This window comes from Petaurus breviceps, unplaced genomic scaffold (genome assembly GCF_028583685.1).
Source record: "Petaurus breviceps papuanus isolate PSGF00001 unplaced genomic scaffold, PetGlider_PUasm1.0 90779, whole genome shotgun sequence".
Taxonomy (NCBI): domain Eukaryota; kingdom Metazoa; phylum Chordata; class Mammalia; order Diprotodontia; family Petauridae; genus Petaurus; species Petaurus breviceps.
The window spans coordinates 5,335,167-5,358,928 of record NW_027187344.1 but is presented as its reverse complement, the minus strand read 5'-3'; the positions used below and the strand labels follow the sequence as shown (position 1 = coordinate 5,358,928).

The 23,762-nt window shown below is 37.1% G+C and overlaps 1 protein-coding gene across 10 annotated transcripts in view; it reads right to left on the bottom strand.

The window, feature by feature from the left end:
• Window positions 1-1,857: 1,857 nt before the first annotated feature.
• Window positions 1,858-23,762, bottom strand: part of TSC1 (TSC complex subunit 1) — a 38,925-nt gene continuing 17,020 nt past the window's right edge. For all 10 annotated transcript variants that reach the window (XM_069069287.1, XM_069069282.1, XM_069069285.1 and 7 more), the window contains 18 exons: window positions 21,779-21,923; window positions 20,596-20,750; window positions 20,041-20,114; window positions 19,740-19,915; window positions 18,922-19,034; window positions 18,445-18,556; window positions 18,025-18,137; window positions 17,694-17,763; window positions 17,026-17,130; window positions 16,179-16,737; window positions 15,487-15,530; window positions 14,683-14,849; window positions 12,694-12,876; window positions 12,259-12,369; window positions 11,492-11,614; window positions 8,549-8,736; window positions 8,284-8,442; window positions 1,858-7,557 (listed from right to left, as the gene is read on the bottom strand). In XM_069069287.1, coding sequence (XP_068925388.1) covers window positions 7,038-7,557; window positions 8,284-8,442; window positions 8,549-8,736; window positions 11,492-11,614; window positions 12,259-12,369; window positions 12,694-12,876; window positions 14,683-14,849; window positions 15,487-15,530; window positions 16,179-16,737; window positions 17,026-17,130; window positions 17,694-17,763; window positions 18,025-18,137; window positions 18,445-18,556; window positions 18,922-19,034; window positions 19,740-19,915; window positions 20,041-20,114; window positions 20,596-20,750; window positions 21,779-21,923 — 3,117 coding nt within the window. In that variant the 3' untranslated portion in view covers window positions 1,858-7,037. The remainder of the gene's footprint in view (window positions 7,558-8,283; window positions 8,443-8,548; window positions 8,737-11,491; window positions 11,615-12,258; window positions 12,370-12,693; window positions 12,877-14,682; window positions 14,850-15,486; window positions 15,531-16,178; window positions 16,738-17,025; window positions 17,131-17,693; window positions 17,764-18,024; window positions 18,138-18,444; window positions 18,557-18,921; window positions 19,035-19,739; window positions 19,916-20,040; window positions 20,115-20,595; window positions 20,751-21,778; window positions 21,924-23,762) is intronic.

Sequence of the window (23,762 nt, the reverse complement as noted above, 5' to 3'; positions counted from 1 at the left end):
TGAACAAGTAGGAAAGGAGGGAGTAAAGTTTTTCCCACCTCCTCCACTAGATGTACCTGGTGAGCAGAAGCACCTGGGTTCTGCTCTCTACACCATGACTAGCATGTATCTTTAGTCATCACATTTTTTTCTCTGCCTTTGGTTACCTGCCTGTAAAATGAAGATGTTGCTTTGCTTCTCACTTTACAGGAATGTATGTGATGTTTGTTGTAACCTTTTAAAGTGCTTTTAGTTCTTTGGAATAAAACTAGTAACTGAACGGGATCATTTCCTACTACCTATCACTACTGTGTCATATTAGCAGATTAACACTGTTTTGGAATCATTTGTGGCCCAACATTTTTTAAATGTGTCACTAGCATCAAGCCCTACCAGTAGTGATGTCTGACTGTTGATTTTCCCTTTACAGGGGGCGACTTAGCTTCTGTACTCTTGCTTCCTCGGGGGAGACACTCAAGAATTAAAGTGCTCCACCAGCTATCTATCTGGCTTGGTTTTATTGGGATTTTCCCCTTACTGTACCCTCAATTTATCCTAAAACATCCAAGGACATCAAACTGTCACCAGACAAGCACAAACGATTAAGCCATGCCTTTTCGGTGTAATATAGGTCATTACTTGCCCAATTAGCTTATCTTATTAAACTAGCCACAAGTGTAAACAAGAAAGAATACTAACTTTAGGTTAGCTAGGGTAAAAAAAAAAAAAAAGTGGGGGTAGGGGAATCATTGATTTAAGAAAAAATAAAAGTCTTAATTTTAAACAGTAGGGCCACTGAGGGAGTTGGGGAGGTAGGAGGTGGGTGGAAGAGAATGTACCTATATTTTACATTTTAAGATGCAAAATTTGCTGAGATCAGAGAGTCACAGTCCCATGTCTTGCATAAAATTTCAATTTTTAGATGCCATTGTTAGGGTGGTAGTGGCATATAAGTAACTCCTCATACACCTAGGGGAAAAGAAGTCCAAAATGGTCACAAAGGCAGAAGAGTTCCTTGTTAAGACCTTTAAAAGTTGTCTAACTGAGCTAAATTACTACACATTTGAGTTGTCAGAATTTTGGTTAACTTCAGTTAATTTATGTTACAAAATCGCAACATAAATCAATTCCTCCATAATCTTTGAGGTCCACAAAAGAAGTCTTCTGAAAGTGATAAACAATTCTTCCTAGGATAAGAAGCCACAAATATTGCAAATATTTTTCTAATCACTGGTGTTCTGATTCTATCCAATAGGCCCTAAACAAAATAAGGACAAAGGTAGACACAGAAATAAAGTACATTTTAATATATTATTTTATATTACTATTGTTGTTTTATTAGTCACCTTGTCTCACTCAAAACTTCCTATGAGCAAGGCAGAGTACTCAACAAAAATCTGACAACTCAAACATATATAATTCATTTCCCAAAAGTATTTCAGATAAGTTTTGAGAAGTTCATAACCTTTGGATATAAGGCTGACACTCCCATTTTCAGCTAGTTGTCTACTGTTAATAGTGTTTACACCAAGTTATCCATTCTTGTCTGGTCCCTTTTTGGTCATAACCAAGAGGTATGATCTAGGTACATATCTGTGTCTCTGCTATATTCAATTAAAATAAACACTTATTAAGTATCTTTGCGTGAAACCCTGGCCAAGGCATTAGGTGTTAGCAAACCCCAAATCTTGGACTTGATAACATACTGTCCCTAGCCAAGTTTTCAAGTATCTAATACTGGTTAAGATAAAACTGAAAAGGATTTTGTAAGTTAAGGAGAATTCAAACCCTATTTTTTATTATTTAAAACCTATAACCTTTGCCCTCATATCCTCAGAGGCTAGCATATGTTCCCCATCTCAGTTTGACACAAGAAAGTAGTGCAAAACAATAAATTTTTATTTGTTCACAGTTAGACACAAGCAACTGCCTTGACATTTTTAGAACATTCTAATAAGGACAGCAAAACCTTTTGATTCCAATTCTCATTCACTAAGATTGTACCATTTTCCCTTGCAGTTCATATTTATGGCATTTACTGTGGATTGTTTTTGACATGCTTACAAGCGTGAGGCAGGGAACGGATTGAACCTTTTTGACAAAAGATGACATTTTTAGATTTGAACTAAAAGCAGTTAAAAAAGAAGTGTTGCCACTTTGCCAAAGGATCCCTTTAAACTACAAGTTCATTCTATTATTCTGAAGTTTCGTGGTTGAGGTTTACAAAACTAAATTATGTCCTTAGCCAAAAAAAAAAAAAAATCTGTTCCTCCATAATCTTCGTGGTCCATAGAAAACAAAAGTCTTCGGAAAGTGATTCCCATTCTTCCTAGTGTAAAACACCTGGTGTTCCTGGGTAAACCCATAATGGAGTCAACACCATATGACCCTGCTATAAAGAACACCTCCTCCCTCTTCTCCAAACATGGCACCAGGATTCAGCCTACAAGTTTCAAATTCCCAAAGGCATCTTCTGAAAGGAGATATAGCTCAGTAGGTAAGCCAGTCTGTTTACTCAAGGATAATTTTTGATGGCAAAGTTACATTTATCCACTGAGCAATGGGGAAAGAAGGGACAAAGAAAAAAACTCTACCTTCATTAACTCATCCCAGCATTAGCAAAGTCATGAAACTGCCTATTTAGTGGTGCCAGTGGTTTGTGGACAAACCAGAGTTTCACTTTCCCTCTCATATTAGCACATATAGATTGTAGGATTGTTTTAAGAAAACTGAACCGTCATGTTTTCATTAAGCACACATGTAGCTAGACAATGGATTCTGGAGCCAAGGGCACACAGCAGCAACTTAAGAGCCAATTCCCTTATATAAACCCATCCCTTATTTAGCTGGACAAAGTTCCTACTGGCAAAAAGCTTAGACAGGTGCAATTAATTTGCAAGTGGGACTATTCTGAAAACTCCTTACAAAAAGATATACACACACAGAGCTTTGGATAAGATAACAATTTCAAACAGTCATTATGGGGCCACTATAAAGAACGTACCATGAAGAGTAAAGAATGCAACTGGCTAAATTCCAGAACACTCACTTCTCCATTACCTACTTAAAGCAGACCATCCTTGCTAAGACCAATGATCCACTCAGCCCAGTATTTTGTCTGATAGTGACAGTCAAAGGCCACTGTGAGAAAACATGGCTAATCTTACTGAAGCAACTTCAAAAGGCTAGGGACATGCCCCACCCCTAGTTTCTTTTAATAACCTATTATGGATCAACCTTTCATAAATTAATGTTAATCTTTCTTGAACCTGTACTTTTCCCCTCCAAACCACCTTATTATCATGTTCCAAGTTTGCTAGGCACTATCAAGGAGTACTTAAGCTTTTCTAAAATCATATCTTTCTAGCTTCAAAGAGGGTACCTCTTATTCTAGTATTCCAAGATTATGTGGAAAAGACCGCCTTTTCCTTTAGTAATTTTCCATAATTTTATAAATTCTGACTATATCCGCTCAGCCTTTCTTGCCAAATTTTGCTTTTCATTTTTGTCTGTCCTTGCAAAAACTCCCATCATTACCTGCCTTGTTCATGTCACCCTGGTGTCTAGTGCCTGGCTTTGTCCTTCCTAAGCAAATCAAATGGCATATATTGCATAGGCAGACGAGTCATGGTTTGAATGTTTTTTCATTTTGTTTTCAATCCCTTCCTAATGAAGTTAGCTTCCTTCTGACTTTTCAAGTTACAGTAAAATTGTCCTCAAGAAAAAAGTAATGATTCTCAGATTTCTCTCTTAGATGTTAACAGCTCAACTTTTAAAGTATGATTTAGAAAAAGTATATTGACACTTGCTCACACTGACGTTCATCTATCATCATTTTTTCCCCACTTAGATCTCATGAAATTTTCCTGAAGCATATCCCCACAGGCATGTTATTCTACTACCCAGAAAAGTTGAATGTCACCACAAACCTTGATATTTATTTCATTTGTAAAAATGTTAAATGATTGCTTCTAGAAATCCTGTTACTATCCTATCCACAGAAATGACCACTGTCCCTTATACTTTGGCTAATATCTCTAATCAAGCTCCCCCTCCATGGCAAACATTCTTCCCTAATCCAAGAGTAACTCAGTTTTCAACTTTCTGACAAGACCTTTGTCAAAGGCATTGGGAAAGCCTAAAATTTACAACTTGAAATTTGAGCAGATTCAGGCATGATTTCTTCCTATTGTTAGCATATAATTTCCCTTCCTTCCAACTCTTCCCCAAAAGGTCCACAGGATTATATTTATGTTCATGTTACTATCCTTTATAATGGATTCCACCAGTCTAGAGTTCAGTCTCCCCAGGGAATAGGAATCAGTGGTAATCTAGTAGTTCTCTGATCTGGTGAACATTTCTAACTGGTTGCACATTGTTTGTTGATAATGCTTTGATTCTTAAGAAGATTCCACTCAATTTGTGATTTATTTATACTTAATTTTATATTGGTCTAGGATACCCTGTGCTTGTACCACTATTTGTTCAAATAATTCTGACCCATAAACTTCAAGAGAATTTAGGAATGGAATGGAAAACCTCTCTTCTATATCCTTCTCATCACCTAAAGAACTTTTTGGACTGTGATCCAGTGTTCCCACTGATTTTTTAGCTTCACCATGTAATTAAAGAAATGCACTATTGGCTTTTAAGTCCTTCAAAAAATATGTGCAGAATGACTGCTTTTTTTAAAGCCTATTTTATATCTGATCTTCACTGAAGACTTAAAGTTTTATGTAATTACAGAATGTTTGACCTGAATGGGACCTTGTAAGTTATTTAACCCAACTTCCCTCATTTTATATAAACTGATGCTCAGAAAGAGGAAATTACTTAGCCAGTCATGGTTTAGTCAGTGGCAGAGCTGGGAGTAGAACTTTGTTCTGACTCCCAGTCCAATGCTTATACCAGATTATCTCCGTTTTAAAAATGATGATTTATACAGTCTTTCCAGAAAGATAAAAATCTCTTTTTTTCTCCTTCCAAAGGCCTTCTTTAATTCACTTATTAGCCATATAGGCTTCCGTGCAAGTACCTAGTATTTTTCAACTTTTAGCACATGTTTTTCCTGGGCTTTGTAGAGGGTATTTCTAGGGTTACCAAAACTTTTCAGTTAGAAATGGTATTTTGGCTTTGTTGCATATCCTAAAAATGAATAATTTCTTATTAAAAGTTTGGGGCTTTCCTTCTCCAACCAGAAAGATCAAACTATGATGTGTGTTGTGATATTTACTGAAACAATGGGTCACCCATGAATAAATCCCAGACAAGTTTCAGCATACTACTCTGAAGTTACTCTCTAAGTCAACTCATTTAAAAACAAAGGAAAAAACACCCACAAACAACAACAAAATCCCCTTACCTCCACATCTTGTCCTGATGAAATATGCAGCCAAATTAGGTGTGGATATCAGAAGTCCCCAGATTATTAGCCAGCCTAATTTTACCAATTCTAGTCTAGTCATCTCCCGCTTAGTCTCAACATGGGAAGGGAACTAGAATTAATTCTTATTACCACTTATTTTTATTATTTAAAGCATGGAGTTTCCTGTACTTCCTTGCCCAGTAAGATTTAAGAATCTTCATCTTCTCCTGGCTTCCCCCACACCTCTATTCTTTTTACAATTGTCTATAGCCTGTGGGTCATCCTCTAGGCTTCAAAACATTACTTGTAATTCTGGTCTTCATTTGCTACCTAATATTCCAATTGAACTATTTCTTAGGTTTCTAACATTTTCGAAGGCTTTGGCAGAACTGGGTTTCCTATCAGTTAGTCAGTGGCAGTTGTCTGAAGCACACAGTCATCCCTTGTCCACATGTGTCACCCAAATGAGACCTGTGTTCATCCATATTGGTTACAACTTTCTCAGATTCAAAATCCATCACCACTGAAACTTGGAATTCAATAGTTCCACCCTACCTACAAACCAAGTACCTAACATACAAAGTTATAGTATGGAAAAAAGCTGTAGCTTTGTTGGCCTAAGCCATACTGAAGCCAGACCTAAGAAAAGATGGTCATATAGCTACATAACAAACGACACTGAGGAGATTTCTTTGGAACTTCTGATCATTAGTGGTGCAGTATTAGAGAGTGAGATGAACAAGAGAGGAATCATGAAAAGAAATGGAGAAAAATCAGAAGGAAAAAGGTTCAGTCAGCCCAAGACTTGCATGGGGATGCATTAACTCTTCCACAAGGGTTCCTTAAGTAAATTTCCAGTCTCCGTTCTTTCCCTGCCCAGAGTTTGGGTTTCATCACCTGCACACCCTCCCCCCCAGTTGTAGTCAGAAGAGTACCAGCTTTTCAGCCAACACCAAATAAATAAGAGGTAGAGGGGAAGGAGGGATGGTGCTTCACCAAACCCCACAGTTCCAGCTCCAGTTCTTTGAAATGGCCGAAGAGTGAGTTCACACCAAACTTTCTAGGAAGCATTATCAGAGCCTCCAAAGAACATAAGGGCGAATAACACACAACTTTTTTCTTGATCCACTGCTTTGGGTGCTGAACTTCAGAACCAGAAAGCAGGGAGAAAAAAAATATGCATTTAGAAGTCTTCACTTGAAGGCAATTGGCTCTGTAAACTGCATCCTAGAAAGGAACAAAACCAGACTTACCTGTACCACCACCAATTAACTGGTCTGCACTGAAAGCTGGGCAAGCTACTTGAGCTTCAGTAAAGCAGAAAGTTGTGTGCATTAGATTCAAAGGTTAAATTTGGCCTCATATTGCACAGGTTTATAGGATGTAACCATTTGGGGAAAGGAGGAAGAAAATAAAGATACTTATGAATGCAAACTGGCCCTTGGGTTAGCACACACTGCTAGGAAAAAAAAGGAGAGGTTTAGGTAAGAGTCAAGAGAAAGGTCAGAGGCATTTCACTGCCAGATCCAAACACCACTCTGCATTCAGTCTTTTGTCAAAAGGAGCTCAGTCCTATTTCCAGGGCAGGAGCTAGTGACTCACCACCTGGAAATATGAAAGCTTTTACCCTTGCATTCATGCCTCCCATTCTATGCCAAGAATATGAAAGTTAACACTGATTGACCATCATTCTTTAACTGGGTTCATGCTGAGTCTCATTGTAGTCCATGATACGAAGCTGTCCAACACTTTCCTGGTTTTTGGGAGAGGGGTGAGGGTTGTCTAGGCCCAGGGGGGCCTTTGCTTCCGTGCTTGGATCTTTGTACAGTTCAGTCTTTAGTGTCTCAGAAAGGCTGCTGTTGGTCAACCCGTCCTCATCACACTGGCTCTCACTCTTATTACGAAACAACTCTCGAGCCTTTATGGCCAGGAAGCTCTTTGAACTGGGAAGTGAGCCAACAGTCACAGGGATGCTGGTGGAAGGTTCTAACATTGTTTCCCACCGACTGCTGAATGGCCCTACCCTCTGGTTTGGGGGTTTCTCAGGGGTAGAAAGCTCACTGCTGCTGCTACTACTTCCTCCACCTCCTCTGCTGCCACCACTGCCCCGGCTGCTACTAGACTTGGAGGTCTTAGTTTCACCATTGCGGCCAGCGGCCTCTTCACTGTGCCCTACCAGTGAATCAGGGCAACCTTCATTACAACAGTCAAGCCTGTTAATGACAAGAGAAGGTAGGGGGAAAAGAGACAATGGTTATGATTTGAATTGTCATCTAAAAGATAACTGTTATAACAGCAACAATTCGGAAATGGCTGTTGGTTCAGATCTGCTAACCCTAGGCAGTTAGGTGGTACAGCGGACAGAGTACCAGTCCTGGAGTCAGGAGGATCTGAGTTCAAATCTGCCCAGAGTTATAGAATCAGTATATGTCAGAGGCAGGATTAAATCCAGGATGTCCTGACTCTGAGGCCAGTTCTCTATTCATTATGCCATATTGTCTCTCTGAACACTATTTTATAAAAAGATCTAGCTATATAAAATTAAAAGCAATTTTTTTATACAAAAACACCCCCACAAAAAACCACCGCCAGGGAACTGAATATCTAAAGATGCAAAGAAAAAACAGATTATGGTTTATCAACTGTTGCAATATTTAAATGAGGAACAAAATGCGGGAAAACAAAGTAATGTAAAGTGAAGAATTAGAACAGGACACACTATGACTATTAACAAAATTAGTACACAGATGGAAAAGATATGAAAGCCAGCACAAAATTTAGTTAAGTTATTTTTTGTTAAAGCATTTTTAAGACTATGTGGTTTTTTTGGGTTTAAAATAAACTGCCTTAACTCTTTACCACCAAATATAAATTGATATAAATGTCAAGTCATTACTTCCAGAACATGGAATCTCACTTTCTTCCCAACCTGTCCTTACCTTTCCTCAGCTGCCTCAGCTGCTTCTGTTTTTTCTTCAAGTTTTTTCAGGAGGCCATCCTTCTCCAGTCTGCCATACAAATCTAAGATTTCTAATTCAAATGCCTGGGCAATCCTTTTCTGAGCCTCATACCTGCTCTCTACTGCCTGTAGCTGTCCTCTGAAATAGGGTAAAAAAATACAAGAAATTACCACAAATTTAAGAGGCTTCACTTACAAACAGCACATAATACTGCTAATGCAAAGCTTCTTTTAATTGAAGCTACCTAGCCTGAAGTTTGACATCCTCCAGATATTTTTTCTGTTCCAACAGAAGATGGTCTTTTTTGGCCAGATGAGATTCTAGCTCCAGAATCCGTTTTTGGGAAGTATCAAGTCTCTGATTCTGCTGAAGGAGATGGCTTCTATTTTTCTCTAGTTCTTTTCGATAAGAAGCCTTCATCATTTCCACTTCCTTAAAAACAAACATAAGGAAAAAAAGTTTAAGTCAATGCTCATTAATGAATTAAGGCTTTTTTTTTAAATGAAAGAGACAGATCTTGCTTATGTCATGCACTAAAAAAGCTAAAAAGTAATTGTAATACCAACTAAAACAAAGATTATACACTGGCTTAGAATGTGCTACACCAACTGGATAGGTGGGCTCAGGTAAAGCATTTATGGTATTTTTAATCCAAAAGCTTTAGCAAGAATCCTTTTCCAAATATGCTGAAGGAGACAGTGTGACCTGTTCATTTTAGATAAATCAGCTAGCTTGTAATAACCACTATGAAACAATTATAGAAGTATGGGATTCTTAGGGAAAATAATGCAAAGTTTTCTAAAGTAAAGGAAACTAGTAACAGAGAAAAAAAAATCTTCAGTGATACTTTAGGAGTTATACTATCTGGAATGTTGCATATTAGAAAACTTCTAGAAAAATGCTTCTCTGAGATTGAATATATTCTAACATCTCAGCACAGAACTATGCCTATGGAATCTAAATGCTTCTCAGCGGTAGTCTACTAGCAAGGACTCAAATAAGACACTTATGCTAGTTTTACCTTTTTGACCAGTACAGATGGATTTGTTAAAGGGCTCCAAAATATTCAGATACATGCTCTGGGGCAGTCCTGAAAGGCTGTCCTAGGCCCTCTTCTCATTCCACTGTAGCACCTCTCTTAGCAACCTCATAAGCTCCCACAGGTTCAATTTCATCTTTATGCAGATTATTCTGCAATTTATATATACAACCCTCATCTCTACCCTGAACTACAGTCCGACATCACAACCTGTTTCTTGGATATCTTGTAACAAATGATTTCTAGGCATCTCATACAAAAGATGCCCCAAATGGAACTCATTGTACTTCCACTTATCTATTCCAAACTTCCCTAATTACTGTGGAGGGCATCATCACATCCAGTCACCCAGGCTCACAACCTCATCATCTCTCGATTCCCTCCTACAAATACCTGCTTGTTTTTCATATTTAAATGTTTTTCTTGGGTTTCTCATTCAACTCACATATTCATCTCATTGCCAAATCTTGTTGTTCTACCTCCATAATATTTAGTATATTGTTCCCTTCTCTCCACTTTCACAGCCATCACCCCAGTTCAGCCCCTCGTTACCTCTTCTTACCTGGACTATTACAATAGTCTTCTAATTGGTCTCCCTGACTCAAATTTCTCCCCACTCCAATCCAGGGAGCTGAGTTCCACTCAATTGCCGAACTGCTTTTCCTAAAGTGTAGATCTGTTCATGTCACTTCCCTATTCAATAAAGTCCATTGGCTCTGTATTAACTCCAGGATCAAATAGAAAGTCTTCTGTTTGCCATTTAAAACCCTTTGCAAACTAGCTTCTTCTGACTCTTTTAGTCTTCTTATATTTCATTATTCTCTACTGATTCTACAATCCATCTACACCTGCCTTCTTACTGTTCCCTACACAAAGCACTCCATCTCCTGACTTTGTGGCTTTTTTTTTTTTTATGGCTAGTTCCCATACTTAGAATATCTCCTGGAATCCCTGGCTTGCTTTTAAAGTCTTAGTTCATATTCAGGTCTTTTCTTATCTCCTCTCACCTACCTTCACCCCACCAAGCACTGGCTAGTGCCTTCCTCAATGAGATTAATTCCTGTCTACTCTATATATCTTACATGTATCTAGTTTTGTCCATGTGGTTCCTCCATTACAATATGGCAGGATCAGCTTTTGTCATAGGGCTTGGCACACAGCAAGTGTTTAGATGTTTGTTAGTGTTCGTTTTTATTTGCAGCGTAAATGACTCCTGAAGTTTCACTTCAGTGCTTCTAATAACTAGCATATCTAAGTATAATAAGTACAACTGAGACTGAATACATGAAGTTCTCTAACACAGCATCTCCCCAAAGCCATTTTTCCCTCCTGTGAGTTTTCCAAAGTCATTAAACCATTCAGATAAGAATTCAGTTTATTTTTCTAAAATTAAGACTGCCTTACTTAAAATAGTTTTAAAGTTTGTCATTAAGCAAGTGGCTGAGATACAGTAGAAGGCAAGTTGGCCTAATGTGAAAATTATGTTCCCAAGACTATGTCAAAGGACAGAAAAAAAGTTAAGCTTTTCAAAGCACAGTTCTTCAAATACTAAACAAGACTGTGGATGATGAATAACTTGGTGACAGAAATCATTTTAATATTTTCTATTAAAATTCTATTCAATGCAAAAACATTAATAACATTACTCAAATCTATCTATAAAGTTAATATAAAACATTTGCTTTTACAATACTGATGAGTCACAAATTAACATAAGGCCAGGATCAAGATGGTCTTATTGACAAAAGTAAACTCAACAACTTATCAAAATTAAATTCACAATTAAAAAGAAAGGAAAATGAAAATGCATGCAATTACTAAGAAAACACATAATCCAGCATGTACCCATATGCCCCCAGGCCTGACATTTAATAGAACTGGCTCTCTTTTCTGTTCATTTTTTTTTCTGGCAAAGGGTATTTGTAGTGGTACAAAAGCATTCCTGACAACTGGAAAGTGCTTGTGTTGTTAGCCTAGGGGACATGGAGGAAAAGCAGATACTAGAGTAGGGAAAATAATTCTATTACATAGACTCAGGCCATCAATGAGACTGATTTTCTCAACAGCATTCATTTTCAATGCCATCTGACTGAATTACACATGTCAATATTCTATATCGAGTTTTCGTTTCTGCTGATCCCAACATACCTGTGTAGTGTCTGCATGCTTGTTCTGCAATTGCTCCAAATATAGCTCATTGACCTCCCCGAGAACTAACAGCTGCCTGTTCAAGAACTCCATCTGCTGCTGGACTGACTCGCTGTTTGAAAGCTAACCAAAACATGAACACATACAAATAATCAGGTATATATTCTGCAGAGCTGAAAACTACTAAACAGAACCTACAAAGCAGAGCATAAGGTAGACATACTATTTTCAAGAATAAAAATCAAAGGCTTGAATTAATTACTCTCTTGGTTGACACCTCATCAACACCTGACCTCTGAAGTAAGGGATTAGAAGGGAGGCCTACTACATGATAAAGATAGGAAAAAATGCATGTCAAATAGTTGATGCTCAAAGAGTAAAAAAAAAAAAATACAAGTAAACTGTACTTGTACATAAACGCATTCAAAACTGAAAGGGGAAATTGCAAGGGATCAATCTCAAGATTTGGAGAAGAAAGTATTTAATTATGTACAACCACCCCCAGCTGGGATCTATAGGCCCAGTGGAGTAACAAAGCTAGAGGGAAGACTCACCCACTCCTGGGCAAATGGATGTTTTCATATCTGCAGTGAACCCCAAAGGAAGACACACAGCTCAGGAACCTAAAGGTCAAACTTATTCCTTTTCTGTAAAAGGGTGTAGCACTGCAAGCATCTTATGGTGGGCAAGGGAGGCATGTCTTCAGTTGGGAGGAATGGTGCTGGGCAATGCTGTCAAAAGGGCTAAGAGTTTACTGTATTTCCTACCTTTTGAGAAACTTGGCTGAGCTGCAACTCTCTGTGACACACTTTATTATTGGCCTTCTTTAATTCTAACCTCAGATCTGCAATCATATTCCGGCAGTCTTCCAGCTTTGTCTGTCCAAGCAGATGTTGGCAGAAGATTAGATAATGACTGACTGTGAGACCAGATTGTGTACCTACTCCAAGGGCTAGCCAACCTTCAAGTAGTAATAATCAATTCTTCAATTATGCTATTATCCTTTGTTCCTTAAAATACAAATTCTTGGCTTCAAAAATTGCAATCCATTTGACTTACCAGTCCTATACTGTTTTAAGAACACAGATACCAAACAACTGGATAACTTATATGTGTTATCACCTTGGAAAAATAGTACTTTTATCCAGTTTTTACTTTGTGCTGTTCCCCCTGATTGAATTTGTTCACATTGTGATTTATACCTGCAATTCCTGGCTCTGATTGTAGAATTCTTCCCGATCATGTTGCAGCTGTCTGATCTGGCTGTGGAGCTGGGTCACCACAGTGTCACGTTCCTCTTGAAGCTGATTGTATCTAGCCTGTTCTTTCTGCATGCTAACCTTCCACATCTGGATGTCCTTCTCTTGTAACTTCAATTGATCTTTCTATCAAAAACCAAAAGTGGCATGAAGTTTTAATTGCCTATCACAGGGCTTTGCACACATAAAGTGCTAAAAAAAATTTTGTACTATAATGTTTTTCCCCAAAAGGTTACAAAAGCTAAAGGTTTCCCAAAGTAGATGTCCATCAAATAAAGAACACCTGAACAAACTGTGGTACACGAAAATAATGGAGTATTGTAAGTACTGTAAGAAATGATAAATATGATGAATACAGAGAAACACGCGAAAAAGCATGAGCTGATACAAAACGAAGTGAGCAGGATTGGGAAAACAATGTATACAATGGCTACAAAAAAACGAAGTAAGCAGGACTGAGAAAACAATGCATACAATGGCTACAAAAATGAACTATGAAGAACTGGGAAAACAATGTATACAAAAATAGAACAAAATAACTGAAACTAAAATGCTTCAAACTTACAATGCAACAGTCAAGTTTAGCTCCAAAGAAGAGATATTAAGGCACCTCTCCCTTTACTTTGCAGAAGTAGGGGACTATGAATATGAAACTTTTTTAGACTTTTTCAATGTGGTAATTAGTTTTGCTAAACTAGCTTTTCCTTCCTCTGATTTATTCTTTATTATAAAGAATGGCTCTCGAAGGAAAAGAGGGGAGAAAATAATGAGAAACATAGGTGATATAAGACCAAAAATTAATATATATATATATATATATTTTTAAAAGCTCAAGTTTTCTTACTCTGCAAATACTTCATTTAAACAATGGGTAACCAAAAAAACTTAAGAGTTGGTACTGATGAGGGATTGTAGACTTCTTATCTTATCTGATAGCCTCACATGACCCAATTCACACTTGGAAAGCTTTTAGACTAAATACTTCAGTCACTGTACTTAGACTGAAGATAATTTGCTTCAAGAGATTTTTCAAGGTGATTTTCTTTTAGCTTTTCAAAACTCAAAACTACTAGCCAGGGTTTGAATCTAAAGTTTTTGTTTTAAATAACTTCAAAGACAGAGAAATAATTAAGTTACCTAGGATTATAAAGTGCATCATTCTAACTATAAACCTTTTTTTTCAACCAAGAGGAAAATCTCAAATATTATACCATCACATTAAGCTTTATAACATGAAAATAGTTTATTTTCAAGGTATCCTTTTAAGAAACCATTCTCACACTCAAAAAAATAAATTTTTACCTTGGAATCAGTCAATAAACATTTATTAAGCACCCTCTGTGTGCTAGGCACAGTGCTAAGCTTGCAGACTAAAGATCTGCTGTTCTGTCACTAAACAGTACAATAAATAATCTTCAACTGGTAAATATACAATTTTGGAACTCTAAGGACTTTGAAAATTATTTAATCCTGCACTCCCACCCCTAGTCCTCCTTTTGGCTGGATTTTTTTTATCTCATTAATGTAAAAAACTCCCACTAAGGAAACTTTCTACTAATGCTAAATGGCAACGATTATGCAACTTACAGTCTTAACAAGTTACCTGTGGCACTGAGAGGAAGACCCAGGTGACCTTCCCAAGGGTCAAAGTGCCTAATATTGTCAGAGGCAAGATGATTTAAAATGATCTCTCTATGGACTAAATCTCACTGCTTCCACTTTTTTTTTAAAGATAAGAACACTAAGGTCTAGAGAAGTGAAGTGATTTGCTCCAAGTCATGAAAGGAATGATTACCCAGCCAAGACTAGAGTCGAATGATTACCCAGCCAAGACTAGAGTCTAGTTGGCTGACTCCTAGGTCTCATGCTCTTTCAAGTAGCCCACTGCTACTGCATATTCAGACCAGGTTAGGCACCTGCACAAAGCCTCACCATAGCAGCATTATGTTCCTCCAGAGCTGTGGCTTTGATCACCTTCCGTAGGAGCCGTCTGTTCCTGAGAGCATGCTGCTGCCTTTTGAAGCGCTCATAGAGTAACTGGTTGTGCAGTAACAGCAATTGGTTCCGAAGGGTGTGAATCTCATCTGAGGGTGGAGAGCCTAAGCCAGGAGTGAAAGGTAGGAAACAAATGCTGGAGCATCTCTTTTGAACATTTCAATCTTGAGCTAACCATGAAGATTTGGTACACTTTAGTGGCAGAGAAGCTTAGGGAACAAAACTAAGCACATAATCTTTAGAAAAATCCCACTGCCAGTGAATTCACTGGTGAGACTTAACTGTTTATCAAGTACCTATGTCCCCTTTCTTAAAAAGACTAGCTAGGCAAACATAGGATACTCTTTTGAGGGCATTTTTTTTTGCCTATGAATACTGCAGCTACACATTTAAGATTCGTATTCTACTTTTTCAGACATTCCACTGGTGTACTCCATGTTTATTCTGTGAAAATTCTCCATATGACATTTTTTCCCAGGAAAACCTACAGTGAATATCTGCTATAGCCCATCAACTTTCCTAATGACTGAATTAGTGGCATTTATCACATTTCAAAAACAGGAAAGGCTTGCTTTGCAATACTACAGAAACTCACTGCAAGTCTGATGACTGTATCTTAAGGGGTAGAAGTCATCATCACCTTCCTACAATGTACTTCTGTGACAGAATAAGTGCACAGAAATATCTAGGGACTTTTGAGTTGGTTATTTTTAGTCTGGGTTTAAAACAAAATAAGTTTACCTCCAAAGTGGGTCCAATCGACAGATTTACTGGGCAAAGACAACCTACAAAGAAAGATTTTACTCAAGTGACTGTTTAGACTAGAAGCTAAAATTAAGTACCTTGCCTTTAGGAGACAATTCTCCTGGAACATCTATCTTATTTCATCACTCTGAAGTTCCCCTTTCCCCTTTATTGAATCATCCCTCCTATTAAGAATTCCCAAGCATAATATTTAACTCATTTTTTTTTTAGAAATTGCCTTATCAATAGTAAATAGCAGAGCCCCTTGAAACGTAAGGTTTACTGTTTATGAAGAAGTATCCCATTAGAGATTACTTTTAATTAATGCAACTGTTGTCAATTCTAAGCACTGATCAGCCTCAACATCACAATCTGTTTTTCAAATGTCTACAGTCACAGGATGATCAAACATACTAAACTGAAATCAACAGACTCAAGACAAAGAAATAAGTAATGAAAAAGCGTGATTCAATAAAGTTTAAGGTAATGAGTATCTAATCTATTAGGCCTAGTGGACCTCTAGAAAAGAGAGGCTTGACTTATTTTCTATTCTACATAAAGTTCTAGCCCATAAATTCAACTCAGCTTCTCCAAACTTTCACCTCCTTTCTGTCGCTCCTCACTCTTGGGTGGAATAATCCCAATGAAGACAACAAAAGGGGGTTTAGAAACAAGTTCAAGTTACTTACTTGTTCAGCTCCTTTGTATGTGCATCTGCTCCCTGTTGTATCAGCCTATCCAGCACCTCTACTGGGGAAGTAGAGGGCATATAATCTTCCTCTGTGTTTCCTTTCACTTTTTTTAATAGCTCTTCAGTCTTCTTGCTGACAAAATGGTAAGCAGTCTTTGGCAGTGCCATCTCAAAAAGGTGATCATATGGGGGAGATTGTCCACTTCCAAAACCTTCTTTTCTCTGAGATGGAATTTTACAAGGGCTAGGTGTGAAGATGTTTGTCTCCAATGAAGTCTGGTTTTCCCTGCTACCAGCAGAGCTTTCACTGGCACACCCACCGGGCCGATCTATGGGTGTAAAGGCTTGCTTTGGTGTGTCAGGCCCAAGCTTGTCCAGAGAGGAAGTTAGAGGTTCAGTGCTCACACTGGGACCTTGAGTGTTAGAAGATGTTGAATGGGACTTTCTCTGAGAATATGGGAGACTGTCTCGATAGAAAGGAGAGTCAAAACCTCCTCGAGGCACCACAGGCTCAGTATCTGCTGTAGTGATCTCAGAAAGTTCCTTTGATATTGCAGCTAAAAGGAAAAGATAGAAAAAGAAAATCCAGAGAGTTCAGTGACTGTAAGGCTGGACAGTTTTAGGGTATATGCTATAATTTGCCAGTGTTTATGTATGGCTCAGGATGGGAGACTAGTATCAATTTAACCAGTGGAAGACCTGAAATAAAGTGCTTTTTTCCTAAGATAAAATTAAGTGGGTACATACACTAATATTAAAGCAATTTTATGGCAGAATAAGGTCATTAAAATTTTGCCATGTAAGCATCACTCATAGTTAAAAGACCAGATTTCCATATGTCTTACCTTCTTCCTTATCTTTCTCAACACTATCTTCTTCAGAGTCTAGATCAACTAAAAACCCTGGAAGATCCCTTAAAGTGACAGAACCCTTATTGTCAGATGTTTCTTCTAAATAAAAAAGGGACAAATTAGTTTACAAAGATAAAAACACTGACAACCATAAGTCTACTTTCCAGCAAAAGAACTAAGGATTTGCAACATCTATCCTACCTGTTTGAGAAAGCAAGAAAACACACTTTGGAACGAATCTCTCCAGAGCTCCCCATGCAGATTTCTAAGAACTTTAAAAATTATCTAGCTACATTGTTTTCAAAATTAGTGATTCAACACTAAATGAAATAAACTAAGATTAGGCTATAAAGAGAGGTAAAATACAAGGTATCCATGTAGCTGTGTTCATTAAACTACTTAAAACAGTTCATTATAAGTAGTTGAAAATGAAGTTTATGCTAGACAAGTTAGACTTGACTTCTGTTAACTTACTATGGTGTCCAATGTCCCTAAAAATTCAATGTTGTGAATTATTTCAAATTTCATTTGTCTTTCACTTGCCCCAACCCAAACCCCCATTTTTTTAACTTTTGGAACTACACCTCTCAAGAATCTGGTTTGACTCAACAGAGGGAAGATAAAACTATAAAAATCGACCACTGCTGAATAATGAATTTTACCTAATCCTCTATCATTAGAAAGGTGTTGTTGTCTGTGTAGACATGGTCTCACAGAATCCAGTCTGTCCTCCTGAAAAAAAAAAAAAGACAATTTCAACAAAGAATAGGTTTATGTATACACTCACAGATGTTTTGAGAGAAAAATCCATAATTACACCATATAAGTAGGGAGAAAATTTAAAAATTAGCCCAGCTACCTTGACTCAAAACTGACAAAATATCAGGCTAAAGTCATATTTGGTATAATTAGGCTTTATAAAATCAAGTTAAAAGCAACTCCTCATGATTAGGCAGGAGAAAAAGATGGCAGCTAGGCAAGCCTGGCATTTACCTTCTTGGGGGGCATGACTATAGCCTGAGGGGGAGAAATGTGCACGTAGTCATCTGAATGGCAGGGAGGAGGAGGGGAGGTTGCTGGTGTTCCCAAAGGAGTTCCTTTCCCACCTGATCAAAAGATAAGCACAGAGGAGTTATGAACCCTTTGCTAAATTCCTTATGTGAACTGCTAATTATTTGTAGCTTCAACTATTAGCCCACAGTTAAACTTTTATAATTCAATTCTTCTTTTGGGAAAGCCTGTCAGCAGTCATCACATTTGGAAGTTCAGTTTACATGCTTTGAAAACCCCAGTAGCTTGATTTACCAATGTCTTAGAGATTCACTTCTCAAATCTGCAGCAAAGCTAAGCATATTAGATATTTATAAAGTTAACTTTTACTAATCTATAAAAAATAGTCTCAAATATACATACCAGATGTACCAAAGACTTTGCTATAAGGGTGTGACAACTCAGGTGGGACATTTCCAGGTGAGGTTGGAGGAGTGGTCATACCACAGACTGCAGAGGGGCTCCATATAGTAGCCTAAAAAGTTAGTAATATTAGATAACTATAGTAAAGAAGTAGCAAATCTGAAGGTATGACATGATCGTGGTGTGTTTATTAAAACATTGTCTGTACCTTCTAATAACATCAGGTAACCTTGACATGAACAAGACAGAGTAGAGTAGTTAAAACTCAAAAGGCATATTGTACTAAAACAACTCAATCAAAGTATTATTATTATTTGGTGGATTTTTAATTGCCAAAACTAACAAAATTAGATATTTATGCCATGAATCTTAAGAATAATTTCTGATATCGGTGAAATACATTCTATTCATACACTAAACTTCTAAACCAAATGAGCCAGCTTCAACACAAAGAAAGGTAGAGAATAGGCACCATACTTGTGACGGCTCAGTTGACAGCCGTGTTGTGGAACTCAGAAGCTGAGGTAGCTGCCCTGGCGTGTTTAACAACGCCAGCCGAGAAGTGGAATAAGGGGTAGAAGTAGCACTCCCTAAAATGAAAGACATAAATGGGATTAAATCTAGTTTTAGATCGCTTTAACTGAACAAGCTTCTCTTAAACCTTCCAATTCTCTATCCCCAAAAAGATTCTGCTGTTTCATTAGAGATAGAGTGCTGATACTGTCTGCCTAACATTTAACAAGTCCTTGAAAATAGATTTTATAAATGGGATTTAGTGGTATTCAGTTCAGTTAACCTTCAGGACTCTTCGTTATGAGTCTAATGAAGATGGCAGTTTTGATTAGTGCTATTATATAAATATAGTTTAATAAATTCCTTCTACAGGTATTAATCCTCTACACTAATTCTACAACCATATTTATTGTGCATAACTGGATAAAATTATTTGGAAAGTAGATACTCCCTTGTGCATAGGAACAAAGTTGTTTTACATTTAAACATATTTTCTTCTAATAGTCTAAGATATTATTCTTGAGTCTGGTGACATCACTGGTAGTCTGCCACATATGGATCAAAATATAAGACGCTAAAGTATAAGTGCTACAAAAACATTAACATGGGATTAAGTTAAGGGAGTAAGGAAGTTGGTCTGAATTAGAAAGCTTTGGGAAGAATACCCAAGTCTTTGATAACCCTTATCCTAGAGAAAAAATGAAATCACTAGTAGGAGTAAAGTGTTTTCTAGAGAACAAAGTTTTAAAGTAGATAAGTACTAGAGTTCTCTCTCTTTTTACCATAGCTATTCTGTGTGTCAACATAAGGGCTGACGGTGGCATCAGTTGGACGATGATGAAAACGTGTTGAGATCTGCTGAGACACAGAATAGCCATCTTCATATGAGGCTTCAGTGGGGTCCAGAGAAATTTTGGCACATTCTATTACAACATCATGAGTTTCTAATCTCTTCCACCTGTAACAAGAGAATTGAGTCATTAAATACAAGTGACCCAAAGGATTTTCTTCCTAGAAAAAAGTGTTCAATCTCTAAAGTACTACTTAAAATGTTTGTTATCAGTCAGCTTAAGTTTCAATTACCTTCGAGGGTCCAGTTCATGGTCCTTGGATCCAGTCACTAATTCTGGATGAATTCGAACATGTTCCATCATTGGCTAAAAGAAAAAAGGTTCTATAATTCTGATGCTTTCATGTGAAAAAAGTTTATCTCTGTGTAGTCAATTCTAGGAGAGTCTCAAAGTGTAGTACAAAACTCAACTTCTTTAAGCAATAATGCCCACACACTTCTCAGAAGTATCCCTATCATTTGAGGAGAATGGGCCACAGTTGAAGATAAAACTACATACAATTTATTTTATCTAAGTAGACCTGAGACAGCAGGTGGTGCAGTGGATAGAGTGCTGGGACTGGAGTCAGGGAGACTCATCTTCAAATCCAACCTCAGACACTTATTAACTGTGTGACCCTGGACAAGTCATGTAACCCTATTTGCCTCAGTGCCTCATCTGCAAAATGAGTTGGAGAAGAAAATGGCAAGTATCTTTGCCAAGAAAACCCCAAAAATGTGGTCACAAAGAGCAAGATATGACTGAAACAAATGAACAACAACAAAAAGACCAGTAAACTATCCTTTACCTTTACCACTTCTTCAAAAGTCTCCAAGTTTTCCTTCATACTGTAGTGAGAACGTAGAAAGGAGACAAAGTTGCAAGGGTACATTCCATAAAGGCGATGAAAGAGAGCATAAACACTGGCGTGAAGATGGACGAGATAAATTTCTGTCACATGACCTAAAGAAATTAGACTCTTTAGAAAGTTCTAATAGTGAGGCACATGAGAAAAAAGCAGATGATACACACATGTGTCAGAAAATCTTGCTGAACCAGGAGTTTTGACTGAAAAGCACCAACCTTAGAGGCACAAACCTAGAACAGACAAGAGTCTTCCATAAAAAGGGGCAAACCACACAAAATAATGATTCCCAACTTCAAAAGAATATTACACTAATAAACAAAAGCTGGCATCATGAGAGCTGCTTTCCACATGTTTAGCTGTGGGAAAAAAAACACTCTATTCCTGTGTAGGATATTACAACGTACAAATTCAAAGATGTGACACATTCTATCACCACAATGCTAATGTCTCACACTGGGACTGGCAGAAGACTAAGAATTTATCACATGCTCATAAGCTTATGAGTCACTTTGATGGAGTTATGCTACCTGCAAATATGTAGAAAATCCTACAGTTCTTGAAACCAGATCTCCAATTAGTACATACCATTTCTCCCCTTGTTCTCTCTACATATACAAATAAATATTTCTTAGCATTAGAAGGAAAGGTTTCTTCTAAGGGTATCAGCAGGATAGCACACCAAAAAGGCTCAGAGCTGAGTCTTCCATACAGTACAAAAATCTAGAGTAGTCTCAATTAACCTCATTTTGTAATTTGATCAACAAGCATTTATTAAATGCCTACTGTGTCAGGCACCACTCTAAATGCTGGAGATCAAAAAACAGTCTCTGCTCGCAAGTTAGTCTATTACACCTAGTTTAACTACTAAAAAAAAATCAGGTATCTTATGCTATACCACAGACGTCTCTTCTGACACTTAAACCATTCTGGAACAAAGAATTATAAAAGATAGGACTCTCTCAGTTGCTTATCAGATGTGTACCTATAGTTAATTTACAAGAACATTTGTAAATCACTTAAATTAAGCTCAACAGATGAGAGCCCATTTATCTAGAATAACAATAAAAAAAAAACCTCATATGCTCCACCTAGTGTCTGATATGCAATTCAACAAGAATCTTACCTGGGTTCTTCAGGCACCATGATGAAAGACGGCCAAAAATATCAAAGAAGTCATGAAGGTATTGTTTGCCTGACTGTGGAATCATTGGCAGCATGGTTATTAAGACTAAAACTCCTGTTGTGAGTATTACTACATCTGTATCAGTCTGCAGAGAGGAAAAGCCAAGTGAGAAGGGTGAAGACAACTTGCCAGAACCAAGATAGCATCAGCATTATGTCCTACCTGATGAGGATCTCAATGAATGAGCTTCATACTAGAAAAGCATTTATTACTAGCTTCAAAACTTTTAGGATTTGGAGATAAACTCAAGAGAGACTCAACATAAATAACTTTTAAAAATGTTTTAACTTTTAACAGTTCTATGCTAATCAGTCTTAAGCTCTCATCATATACCTCTATAGTTTTTAGAATGAGTGGTAACATCATATAGTGAATTTCAATTCCTAACTCCTTAGGACTTATCTATGGCATTTAAATGAAAGCATAAAAAGTTGCTTTTCACCAGTAGGCCTTTCCAATGTTACATCAAAATTAGATTATATGTTGTTCTCTTGTTCTCAGGATTGGTCTACATATCTTAGATCGTAGTCAGTGAAATACTAAACTATGTAGTAGTACTTTATTCCAAGTTCTTTGGTGGTGGCAAATATTACCAATAATAACGAGGTCATTTATCACTAAAGAAAAAAGACATCATAAGATCATCTAAGAAGAAACCAATTAGACAAAAAATAAGTCAGGAGAATAAGGCTACCTCTGACAAAATCTATGGTTTTCCTACATCACCAAATAACTCAAAAGAGAATAGTATTTAACTGAACTCAAAAGAAATCAATTCAGAGTATCATTGTATCTCAGATGAAACATAATTACTATATAAGTTATATGCCAAGTAAATGAAGTTAAATATTCAAGTACTCTAATGATCTCTATCGTACTAAAAAGTTCTGAATTACATTCCTAAAATCACAGATGTAGAGAACCCAGAGATCCAGAGCTCAGAGATCACTTAGTACCAAGCCTTTATTTTACAAATAAGGAAACTGAGAACCAGAAAGATTAAGTGATCTGTCCAAGGTCAATAAGCAGCGACAAAGTCAGGATTCAAACCTAGAACCTCTGACTCCAAATCCATGGCTCCTTTTATTATACTACAATGTCTCATCTAAAATCTCCTGTCTTTTATTACCAGAGAGGTATTAAAAAATGTTTTCCCACAGTCCTAACTAGATAACTAGATCTTTGTGTATATAAAAGGATATACTGAAATTCATCAAGTCGTGCCATTAATAAATGTGAATAAGAATAAAACCTGGATAATTAACCCAAGTTGTGAATATATAGTAAATACTTCAGTAAGGTCTTTTAAACTATTTTATGGTTAGTCCAACAGAGCACCTAGAAAAAATGTCATTTATTTTAATACAAAGGATAAAAAAGATAGACTAACAAGCCAGTTTTTAACAACTTAAAGAGTATATAGCTTAGAATGAAAACTGCTTTAAGTTATAAACTTTTGAACAGAGATAACTAATAAGTTTTATTATACATGGCTAAGAAAATTCAGACACAAAGCAACCATAGTATTCCAGGTATCATAAAATTCAATGAGCACAAGACATGTTACACTATACTTGAACAAAATTGCTGAATTTTAAAGAACAGTCTGGCTTAAAATAAAACTATCTTATTTTTACAGTTTATGGTTTACAAAGCGCCTCGTATGCATTTTTATTTAAACTGAATAGTCCCTTAAGATACATAAGGCAGATACTGCATTTATACAGTTGAAGAAACTGAGGCTTATAGAGGTGAAGAGACTCATTACACCAGTACCAGAATTGGGACAAAGATCAAGGTCTGACTGACTCCAGAAAGCTTTCAACTACAATTCATTATCTACTAAAATTATTAACGAGCTCACTGGTTGCAAGTTATTCAGTATTTCAGAGACTAAGCTCTGAGAACAAATCATCCTAATGTT